This window comes from Molothrus aeneus, chromosome 1 (genome assembly GCF_037042795.1).
Source record: "Molothrus aeneus isolate 106 chromosome 1, BPBGC_Maene_1.0, whole genome shotgun sequence".
Classification (NCBI taxonomy): Eukaryota; Metazoa; Chordata; class Aves; order Passeriformes; family Icteridae; genus Molothrus; species Molothrus aeneus.
This window is the reverse complement of record NC_089646.1, coordinates 93,129-104,950: the sequence shown is the minus strand read 5'-3', so window position 1 is coordinate 104,950 and position 11,822 is coordinate 93,129. Positions and strand designations below refer to the sequence as shown.

Below are 11,822 nucleotides of genomic sequence, written 5' to 3'. Positions count from 1 at the left end.
CTACTGGAAGCAGCTCACATTTGTCCTGTGGATGACACTCAGTGCTTCCACAGCAGCAGTCACAACTTGGATGGGCCCTTTGGGAAAGAAAAATAAGGAAAGACTTCTTTTAAGTCAAAGTCAGTTGGCGCCAAAGAATGCTCTGCATGGGAGCACAACTCCTTCATTTGTCCTGTCCTTCCATTCACCCAGGCACTCGTGCTGCCAGATGGGCTGCTGGGCTACACGAGCCTCTCCTGTGAACAGGGCTGTCACTCTCATGGGTCAGAAGTAATTAAAACAATGACTCACGATCAAAACACCTATTAGGTTCAATTTGCTACCTAACTTTCTCTTTAGTACCTTTTATTCTAGTACTAAATTAAAAATGTATTTTATTCAAGCTTCTGTGGCTCAGGGTGAGGTTTGAACACCAACTTTTCCAAAAATCTAACAATTAAACTTCTACAACTAAATCAGCTTAAGTTGATTAGTCTTTAGTTAAACCTGCAAGGAACAAGGAACTAGTTCAGAGTCCAAAATTCCTACATTATTCAGTCTTATTATTGGACAATTCCAGGTGAAGCAAAACGCCGCACCTGAGCCAGTGTGTTTGTAAGAACACAGGCTGGTGTTCCACAGGTCTGTGTTCTGCCTCTAACAATGATCTTCAGAACACTTTCAGGTTGTGTCTGTCACTGTCCATGACAGAGGCACCCGTGGCCTGTTCAGGGACTCGCTGGAAATGCAGTGTTCAGGGTGGCTGAGCCCAGGTGCCCAGGTGAGGGCCCTGCTCAGTGCCTCCAAAGCTCAGCACTCACCACTCCACACCTCTCAGGTTCTGGCCACAGCTTTGGTTCTACTGAGGAGCTGAGCATTTAGCAGGAAGGGCTGATCTCACTCAAAGCTCCGGACTTGCTGACTCACCCCAGCACAACCCAACTACCATGGCTCACAAAACAAGACAAGACTCTTTTTCTCTCTTTATTGACTGATGGATTCTCAGGCAGATCTGTTAATTACACTGTTAAATAATAGTTAAAAACAAACCAAGGCCAGAGGAGTTTGAAGTGAAGTATCTAAACTGAAGCAGAAATTGGGAAGGAAAAGGCAGGAGAAGCTGGGCTGGGGTCTCCACTTGTGTATCACTTCAGCTTGGACACCCCGATGGCAACTGTTGTGACCCCAAGCCAACAGATTCCAAGGCCTGGCTCAGATGGGACGTTGTCTAGATAAGGAAACAGTTGCCCAAATGTAGCCAGATCAGAAGAGAACAGCTCTGTCCAGACACGGAGGTGCAAGGCAAGTCGAGGGGAAGCAGTATTGCAGCAATCCTAGAACACAGCCAGAGGGAGCAGCAGCTCTGCCCCGCCGTGGCCAGGCCTGGGGCTCCTCAGCTCACACGTTGTGGGTCCGTTTGGTGAGCTGCGGGTCTTCATCCACCAGCTTCGACTTGAGATGCTCCTTGTAGGCAAGGATGTCCCCTTGCCACTTGGTGATTGTCTGCTTCTCACAGACCCAGATCTCCTGTGCGACCTGAGAGCCAGCACACCACGAGGAGGAGGAGGAGGAACAGCAAAGAGGTTTGCAGTACAAATTTCTATCATCTTGCCAAAATTATAAAGTTAACTAAAAACAACTCTTTGAAGTCTAGCAAGAAAAGTTTGATAACTTTCACATTTAGACTACCAAAGAAAAGTATCTACAGGGAAACATTTCCCTGTAGATACGTGTTTTCTGCATAATTTGTACAAGATTTTAGAACTGAAAGTCCCAGGCCCCTCTGTATTTCTGGTTTTGTTCATGGACTAAGATGAAAAGCCTTTCTTGCTAAATTGGTAATTGAAACAAAAGTAGTTCTTGACCTGAACTACTTGGATCTATCACAGTGAAAAATAAAATCATATCTGAACTTGCAGCCAAAGCTATAGCAGATAGATCAGCACTTCACATTTGTGGTGGTTTTTGTTTTATTTTAAGTACCTAATGTTTTCCTGGGCTAGCTCAGCAATTGTTTAACATTGCAGAAAGGGAGTCACGATTTCTTTTTCACTTACCCATCTTTTTGGGATGAGTAAGAGCCAGTCAGTTGAAAACACCTTGTTTTCATGACTAAAATGTTATAAAGGTGCTCTGACAAAACTCACACCTGTCCTTACCTGTTGGATGAGTCTGAAGTCATGGCTGACAAGCATCATTCCTCCCTCGAACTCATTGATAGCATCTGCCAGTGCATCTATGGTTTCTATGTCCAGGTGGTTGGTGGGCTCGTCCAGGAAGAGCATGTGAGGGTTCTGCCAGGCCAGCCAGGCAAAGCACACACGGCACTTCTGCCCATCAGAGAGGTTCCTGATGGGGCTCACCTGCCCAACACACACATGCTTACAGCTCTGCAGGCACCTGACAGCTTGCCACCCTGCCCCAAACCACCTGGGTCTCACCTTGGGCTCCCAGCAGCTCCATGACACAGGAGTTAGCCTTAGACCTGCATCAACCTCAGTTAGCCTTACACCTGCACCAACCTCAGTCAGCCTTACACCTGCATCAACCTCAGGTAGCCTTACACCTGCATCAACCTCAGGTAGCCTTATACCCACCCCAACCTCAGGTAGCCTTACACCCACACCAACCTTCTCCCACCCTGGGAAAAAGGGAATTCCAGGGGTTTCTGAAGGACTGTACACAGCAAGACCCAGCTTGTGCCAAAGGTGTGTAAGGACAGTTCATTGGTATGACTGGTATTCACTGACACAACAATCAAACTACCCTCAACTTCTGCAGAGATAAATGGGCAAAACCAACATAAAAATCAATGCTGAGCTGCAGCAGTGTGGACAACTGTCACACACAGGACGTGTCACACTGGGCCTTGGAGCACCATAGATGGGCCCACTCTCTTGCCTGAGCCAAGTGGACCCTACAAACAGCTGAGAATCTTCTAGCACTTCTGCCTGGTATTCATCTCAGAAATAAGAGAGAAGTAAAATAGTTCAAATTATAATTAAAACATGCTCAGGTCTAGCAATATACCAGAACTTGCTTTCTTTTCACCCGGAGTGTGAGGGAGTTACCCCTTCCAACCCACACACTGCTGTGATCCAAAGAGAGTTCCCATGAACCGTGAGTTATTTTTTTCTCCAATTTCAAAGGCAGAGACGGAAAAAGCATTCTCATGCTGTGGTGTGGCATGCTGCATACTGTATCACACTGTCAGGTATCAGTAAAGTAACAGAAAACACAGAACCTCTAATCCCCTAATGAACAAAAAAGAAAACCTCAACAGCCAATACTCACCTGCTGCTTCCCTGTCAAACCATATCTGCCAATGATTTTCCTCATCTCCTCCTTCTCCTTGATCTCTGGGTAGCATTTCAGCATGTACTCCAATGGTGAGAGGTCTAAGTCCAACTGCTCTTGCAAGTGCTGACAGAGAAGAAAAGTCAGCTTCAGGCTGGGCAGGCCAACCACTCCATGGCCCTAAGCACCACCCCCCTTGCACCCTTCTAGTACCAGGTGAGCAGCAGAATGCATGAGGCAATAATCCCACCCACAGAACAGCCTCTGTGCCCAGCTACTAGGGAATAATTCAATAATTTCCATTTGAGGAACAGGAGTGCTGCTCCAGAACAGGAGGCTTGTTCACCACCAAACACAAGGCACCAGCTCAGCCGTAGCAGGTGTGAGGCTGAACAAGAAGGACCACAGCCAGCCTCTTTGCAGGGTAAGAACACGAGCTGGAGCCCATTCCATGGAACAGCTCCTTCCCCCATCTCCAGACACAGAAAGACAGCACTGGGAGAGGCCTTAGGAGCAGAACTAGAGGGGTAACGTTCCTCATTCCTGACAGCTTTTTCCTCAGGATTCCCTGCCCCTTGGGGCTGCTGTAGGGAGTACCTGGTGGTATCTACCGATCTTCACATGTGAGTGCTTGCGAATCATCCCATCTGTGGGCAGCAGCTAGAAGGGGAAGATAAAACCATTTCAGCAGGAAAGCTCTCCTCTTGTAGTATGCCAGAAATACAGAATCCAGCCATCTCCAGTCTGGCACAGGGAGACAGTCTGAACAGGTAATATGAGAGAAAAAGCCCTATGTTTCAGCAAGACCACAGGACTTCTAAGGCCTGACCAGGGTGTTCTGGAAAACAAGTGCACTTTGTTGCAGACTATTCCAAAAGTAAAGGCCCAGAGCAGGATAGACAATGCACAGAGCAAACCTCTCCTGTGAGCAGTTTCAGCAGTGTTGACTTTCCAGCTCCATTGGGTCCAACAAGAGCTACACGAGTATCCAGGTCAATCCCAAACTCCAGGTTATTATAGATCCACGGCTGCGAACCACAAAACCCACAGAACATTATTACACCTTCTCAGTACTCTCCAGAACCTCCCCACTGCACCTGTAATGCTCTGTCCCCAGCAGGCCCAGCATTAGCACTGCCAAGAACTTTGCTCCACTAGTCACATACGGCAGCCCCCTCAGGAAGCTCAGCCAAAAGTCTCCCGCTCCCAAACAAGCAGGAATACAAGTGATCTCTGTATGCATAGTCCCATACTCACCCCATCCTTGGTGTATCTGAAGCTCACATTCTGCACCATGATGACGGGAGGGGGAATTTTCCCACAGGGTGGAAAGTAGAATGACAAAGTCTGTTAACACAGAATATCCACCTGTGAGACACCCAGATCACGGGACAGCCCACTCATTCCAGTATAACCATGCCTCACTACCAACATCAGCTGTAGACCAAGGCCCCAGATTGTGGCTTGTTATACGCCCTTCTTGCAACTCACTCAGATTTATTCTGATGAGCTGCTTGCAAGCTCATCTGCTGGCCAATAAATCCCTATTTCTTTTCCTTTGAAACAAATGTGGGTCTGCATTCTTGACACAAGTAAAGGGTGCACTGAGCATCCTCTCTTATCTCCTATGAGCCCTAGGCATTCCTTTCTGATTTCTGCAAAACAGCCTTATTAATAAGACAACTCCACTCCCCTCCCCTAGAAAATTCCTCCTCATTGTTCAGCATCACTCCATGTTGAGTACAGGGATACTTGGCATCAAGGAGGGGTATCTTGTTCTTGCTACCAGCTCTGTCAGCCCTTCCTGCTGTCTGCTGAAGACCCTTCTACTCCTGTAGTCCATGTTTCAAATACAGATCTCTAGATGCAATTCCATGTCTGATCCTACCTTATCATTCACAACTCTCTCTGTCAAGCCAGAAGCCATCATTTTTTGAAGGGTCTTCTCCTTGCTCTGAGCTTGCCTGGCCAGCTTCGCACTACCATGGCCAAACCGTGCAATGTAATTCTGCAAAAAGAGCCAGCCAAAAGGCACAGTGACAAGGCTGATGAGGGGCAGGAATGCCCACTAAAGGGGTAGGAGGGTGCTCGTGCAGCTAGGCAGGTACCTTCATATGAGCGATCTGATCTTGCTCCCAGTGGAATCGCTTCATTTGATTTTCTTCTAGTTCTAAGCGGGTCTTTACATACTGATCATAATTTCCCTGGAAAGAGAGCATGGCACATCAGATGTGTCCAGAGAACAGCCCCTGTGCCTGTCTGGTTACATGGGCTCTGTTCACTCACCGTGTAGTACTTAAGCTTGCGGTTGTGCATGTGGATGATGTTGGTGCAGACGCCATTCAGGAAGTCCTGGGAGTGGGATATCAGCACAAGAATCCGCTTGAACCTGTGGCACCACGTAAGTTATTACAGACTAAATTAGGAAAAGAAATCCCGTTTGTTGGCCCTGATGGTGACAAAGGCTTTATATGCATGCTCTGGTAAATAGCAGTAAAGCATCTACAACCAATTGAAGTGTGTAAATCCTGCCAACAGTTTTCACTGTAGTAAAACACCCTGCACCATTACATAGTCTTTGCCTGTTACCACAAGAAGTCCAGAGCTGATTGCCTTTGAGGCAAGTGACTTGTGTCACTGATGCAGCCATCTCCATTAGCATCATGTTTCTAAGAAGTTTCAACCTTGGCTGCTTACTGTCCCCTCAGTACAGACTCCCATCTGTCGCTATAGGACACAAAAAAACACGAGCTCACACCGCTGTTCTTAAGGTGAAGAAAAAGGGAAGTTTATTTTCTGACTCTTAACATTTATAGTTTTTTAAGAGTGACAGTGGATTGGGGGGTGACAATGTCACCTCTCCAATGACATTGGACAAACCAACAGTCTATCAACTTTCTCTTCCTCCATAAAGGAATGCAAAACAATGAGTTATTTACAGAAAGTGTGTGAGAAAGTTCGCTATAAGAATGACAACATCAGAAGGCTCAGAAAATCTTAAAAAACCAGGGTGACACCCATCCATATGCACACTGCAGTTGGCTCTGCTCCAAATCCATACAATGAAGGGTTAAAGCCTCACCAAAAAAGGTTCAAAGTTCTTTTCTAAAGCACCTCACTTCTAAAGCAAGGACATAAAAGGTTCAACTGACAGAGCTGATGGGAAAACCTCTGCAAAGGCAAAGCCCTTCTCACAATAGTTCTTTTAATGCACACCCCATAACCTGAGCTTCCTAAGTGTTCCTAAGCTTTTTGCCTTACACCTTAACATTTTACCTTTGTCATGAAAACTAGGCACCTCACACTCTAGCAAAAGATGAAACCAACACGCTCAGATACTACAGTTCTATAAAAACAGAGAAATGTGGGGAGGAAGATGAGCTGACAGCCAGGTCTGGAAAGCTCATTATGTACTAGTACAGTACTTAATGCTGGTACACAGGCTGCCAAGGCCTGCTCCTGACTTTCAAGGAAGCACCTTTAACCTGGGAGTACAAATTAGCATTTCTCATTTCTTCAGTGCAGGGAGACAGGGAGTTGAACTGAATTCTTTATCCTTGTCTCAAAGAATCTCACACAGCAGCAAGCAGGTGTCACTGGTACTGCAACACAGTTTTGCACCCACAAGAACTATACAGTTACTGCTGCAGAACTTGCTTAGGTGCTGACAAGATGTTTGTGCTCACATGCTGACAATCAGAAAAGCACAACCCACAGAAGCAGCAAACTCCTCCATGCTTACGTTTTCAGCTCTTCCTCCAGCCACACACAGGCATCCAGGTCAAGGTGGTTTGTGGGCTCATCGAGCAGCAGCATGAAAGGCCGAATGAAGAGTGCTCTGCAAGGACAGGGGAGATGTCAGCATAGGGTAAGTGTAGGGAACCCAAAGCCTCTCAACCTGCTCTGAGTCCTTACAGCTGTCTGGGACTCTGCAGTCACGGGCAGCCACACACTCTCACTCACCTGGCAAGTGCCACCCTCATTCGCCAGCCACCACTGAAGTCCTTCAGCTTCTTCCTCTGCATGGCTGGCGTGAACCCCAAGCCGTGAAGGATACGTGAGGCTCGTGCTTCTGCCTTATCAGCATCCAGCTCCTCCAGGCGTTCATACAACTCCAAGAGTTTCTCACATTCCGCTGGAAGAGAGCCTGATGGTCAGCACCTCTGCCCACAGAGGGTTCTCAGCTGCACAGCTGGGACACCTCACAGCCCCTCTGCTTTACTCCTATTGAGCCCCCTGCACAGCCAAGCCTGAAACACTTCTTAAGATGCCGCATGGAATAATTCATCCAAAGAAGTGTCATCTGTGCCCATTAGTACAGGGCAGCTGGAGGAAACAGGTACCACAACATGTGAAAACTTCCCCAAAGAACCCCAATTTCTTTGGTAGGGAAGGAAAGGGAGGAAATGCCCCTTGGGACTCTGAGAAGCTTTACCATCTTCATGAGCTAAACGCTCTGCCTCTCGCTCCAGCATGGCCCTCTCTGTATCCACCTCCATCACACACTGCAGAGGGGTCTTGTCACTGGGAGGCATCTCTCGGGTCAGGTGATAGATGTCAATGTGCTCTGGGATGGGCACTTCTCGCTTCCCAATAGCTGACAAAAGCATGGATTTCCCTGTGTGCAGATAATCACAATTAATTGCTGCAGTCAGTGAGCTACAACGTCACAGTGAAACAGATGAGATACACTCAGATCCCACGGTGATTCCTTCCCTTTCCAACCTCAGAAAATCCTGGGGAACTTTTTTCCCAAGAGGCCAGAAGAACTGGAGGCACAGTAGAGCCCACTGTCTCGGTAGGACAGGCCACCCTCCTAGCTAAGGCTCACCACCCCAAAGACAGGACTGAGACATGAAGAAGCTTTTTGGAAACCACTGCACTTCAGCCCTCATCCAGATTTAGGAAACTTTATCTCTGTCGTAGTTTCTGCTGTCTAACCAGGTCTGACAGCTGGTATCACGATCCCAGATTCTGAAGACTTCTAACACAGAGGAAAGTAATGCACTCATCCCTAAACAACCAGGGTTTTCCTGAAACTTAAACCAGATGGTCACTCTTACTAGCACCTGTCTAATCACAGGCATATTCTGCATCTCTCAGTGTAGCATCACTTTCTCCATAGACTGTACAGTTGTTTTCCTAGTCAGGCCAAACCACACGTTTTCTACTTCTCCATACAGTACAAGTCCTTTGACCAACACCAACAGCATTGGGTTTACTGGCTCTACTAGGCTAATCAGGCAAACAGGAATCAGGCAGATTAACAGCTCGCAGACAACTCTCCCAACTCTCCACAGAAAGCAGATCAAAAGCACAGTCCAAACCCAGAATGCAATCTCAGACATCTCTCAGCAATCAGTAATTCCCCTCCCAGGTGGAGATATGGGAGAACAGAACCTGCTGGGTCCCAGCCATATCTGCCTAACCACCTTCCTTCTGTTTTCCAGCACTTCCCACCTGCACCTGCCCAGCCTCTCAGCAGAGACCTTCACTGAGTTCCAGGGGGCCACGGTGCTTGCCCTCTTGCTCTCAGCTTACCAATGCCATTGAGTCCAATCAGGCCATAGCGCCTCCCAGAGTTCAGCTCCAGTTTGGTGTCACTCAGCAGCTCCTGGCCATGAAAGGTCAGCGAGAGGTTGATGATATGCACATCAGTGCTGTTGGGGTGGGAGGCCAGCACTCCTGTCACGGCTCGGGCAGCAGCTTTCTTTAACTCAAAATCCTCCAGCTCCTTCGTAAGAGCATCCACCTCTATAGAGAAGACCAGAAGTGTTACTGATTTACAAACACAAGGGAAGCCATAAGCCCCTGCACCAAAAGGCCCAGGACCAAAAAACAACTCCCATTTCTACAGAAGAGTTGAGGAGACCAGGATGCAATGACACTCAGCTTTTCAGCTTAGCACGAGGATATATGCGGTCCAGTAAGAACTTCAAGCAGCCAAATATCTAAATGTCAACTAAACAAAATGGGACCATCAGAACTAAGTGAGCAGCCACAACAGTGAGCCGTTTTCTGAATGTGATGGGACTAACCCCCACTAGCAGGAAAGACTAGACTAGGAATAGAGCGTACAAAGTATTGCCTGCAAGTGTAAGAAAAGGCTTGGACAAAAATGAATTGACTAGAAAATAAACAAAGGGAAAGCTAAGAACAGAGAAGCAGCAGCAGCAGCGAAACAGTCCCTACTAATTTTCTGAGAAGCTACAATGCTCATCTGCATGTTCCCTCTTCCTTTCCTCCTACACTACAAGAAAATGATAGAATCACAAAATCCCAAATTGGTTTGGGTTACATCTTCCAGAGCATTTAATTCCAAACCTGCTGCCATGGATAGGGACACCTTCCACTATCCCAGATTGCTCCAAGCCTCATCCAATGTGGCCTTGGACACTTCTATGAATGGGGCAGCCACAGCTTCTCTGGGCCACCTGTGCCAGAGGCTCACTGCCATCCTTCCTGTCATGCTGACCTTCTGTCATAGGCCAACTTCACTCAGTGAGAGATGCTGCCCTTGGAAGCAGCCAGTGGCTCTGGGGATGCTGGCAGGCAGACCTGATTTCTGATTGTGCCAGTGCAGAATGACACCCTGGTTGTCAGCAACCAGCACTCCTGGCGAAATCACCCACTCTGCAAAATCACTATTAACACCATAGCAAATGTGCCTTAGCCGAGGAGCAAAAAATATCACTGGCACTGACTCACTGGCCCAAAGGACTCCTTTGGGCAATGCCACAGAGCAGTGACCACAAAGAATGAAACAGGTGAGCGAAAATGGGTAAAGGAGTGTTACCCCGATGCATCAATAGCTCAGCAAGAAATACGCCGGTATTGACCCACATAGAACCACATGATCTCCTGGGCTGGAAGGGAGCCACAAGGACCATGGAGCCCCAGTCCCGGCCCTGCACAGGCACCCCAGCACCGCACCCCGTGCCCAGGAGCGCTGTGCAAAGGCCCCGATGCTCGGGCCCGTTCCCGGAGGAGCCGCCGGGGCAGCGGAGCCTTCCCGGGCCCAGCGGGCCCCGCCCCGCCCGCGCTGCACCAATAGGAACGCGCTATGCAAATGACCCGGCGGAGGCGGCGATTGGCCGGCTCGGGCCGGGCGGCCCCCGCGCGCCGGGGCCTCACGGAGCCCAGCCCGCGCTGGGACCCGCGGCCCTCACCGGCCCCGCCGCCCCGGGCTCCGTGCCGTGCACCGGCCGCCGCTTGGCACGGCGCACCGCGAGCTGAGCCCCACAGAACACTGCGGGCTGCCGGCTGAGCTAAAGGAAGGCCCAAAAATGAACTCTCTGTAAGCGTTCCCAGACCTATTTCCTTTGGGACCAACAGCTCCCTGCGGCAAAGCCTCTCTCTTTAACAGGCACAAAGCCTCTTTTAGAGGCAGGCTCTTAGTTTTTGCAAACCAGGTACCTCTCAGAGAAACAGGTGAGCAGAGAATCACAGCAAATAGCAGTAAGAGAATTGATTTAGACGCTACAGTGGCTTCCGCAGCAGGAAAGAAAACTCCAAACTAAACGAAAACCCAAGAAACCCAAGAAACAGGTCTGGGCATCAAGCAGCAGAAGGTAGGGACAGTGTCTGAGAGGAGGAAAACACCATCAGCCCCCTCCATCTTCACACTGCCGTGCCTCAAGCGAGGGCATCCTTCACACACACGGCCCATGCGGAGCCCCCGGGCCCGCGGCTGTCCTGCTGCCTCAGGGCAGAGTGGTCCCGACGGCAGCTACTGCAGCCGCCGGTTCCACGCAACCCAGGCCGAGGCATTTCATCAGAACATCAATGTCGCGGTTCGCCCACCCGGGACACAGCCGAGCGTACACGGTCCGCCGGAACGGCGCGGGCCAGGTCCCCGCCCTGGGACACGTGGGGCAGACACAGGACCGGCCGGCTTCTCACCTGGCAGCACCGTCCCGTTGGCCTCCGGGGGCCGGACTTCCTGCGGCTCCGGCCCGGCATCACCGTTCTCGTCCGGGACCCGGCGCGGCCGCTGCCGGGCCTTGGCCGCCTCCTTCTTTTTGGCCGCCTTCTTCTTGGCCAGGTCGGAGGGCATGGCACGGGTGGGAGCTACGCCAGAGGGGGCGATAGGCGCCGTTAGGTCGCGCCGATTCGGCCCGGCCCGGGTCGCCCCGCCTCTGCTCCCCGGCCCGGAGCACACGGCGCCGCCGGCTCCTGCCGAGGGTTCCCGCCCGCCTGCCGGGCTGCCCGCGCCGCGCCACACCGCACCGCACCCCCCGCCCACCCCACCCCACCCCGGCCCGGCCCCGCCGCTCCCCTCTCTCGGCTCCCCGGGCCCGCCCGCACCGGCCGCTCGCGCTTTCCTTCTGTCGCAACAGCCCCGCCGCGACCGCGTGCGAGCGCCCCGCCCCCTCGGCGCACCGGCCAATCGCAGCGCGGACCGTCACCGGCGCCGGGCGGCGCGCGGCCCTGGGGAGCGCCGTCCGCACGCCGCCGCGCCTCCCGGCATGCCGCGCGCCGGCCCGGCCCCGCCCCCGCAGGTACCATAGAGGCGCCGGCGGCGCGGGCCAGAGCGGCCGGCAGGC

At 50.9% G+C, this 11,822-nt stretch overlaps 1 protein-coding gene across 1 annotated transcript; it reads right to left on the bottom strand.

Annotated features, from left to right (window-relative positions):
• Window positions 1–950: 950 nt before the first annotated feature.
• Window positions 951–11,679, bottom strand: ABCF2 (ATP binding cassette subfamily F member 2). Its single transcript, XM_066552152.1, has 15 exons — window positions 11,584–11,679; window positions 11,179–11,346; window positions 8,818–9,030; window positions 7,712–7,894; window positions 7,240–7,411; window positions 7,019–7,114; window positions 5,563–5,665; window positions 5,385–5,480; window positions 5,165–5,284; window positions 4,534–4,623; window positions 4,194–4,304; window positions 3,874–3,936; window positions 3,274–3,402; window positions 2,139–2,342; window positions 951–1,515 (listed from the first exon to the last, which is right to left on the bottom strand). The coding sequence occupies exons 2-15, from the start codon at window positions 11,330–11,332 to the stop codon at window positions 1,378–1,380; spliced, it is 1,872 nt and encodes a 623-aa protein (XP_066408249.1). The 5' UTR covers window positions 11,333–11,346; window positions 11,584–11,679; the 3' UTR covers window positions 951–1,377.
• Window positions 11,680–11,822: the final 143 nt, after the last annotated feature.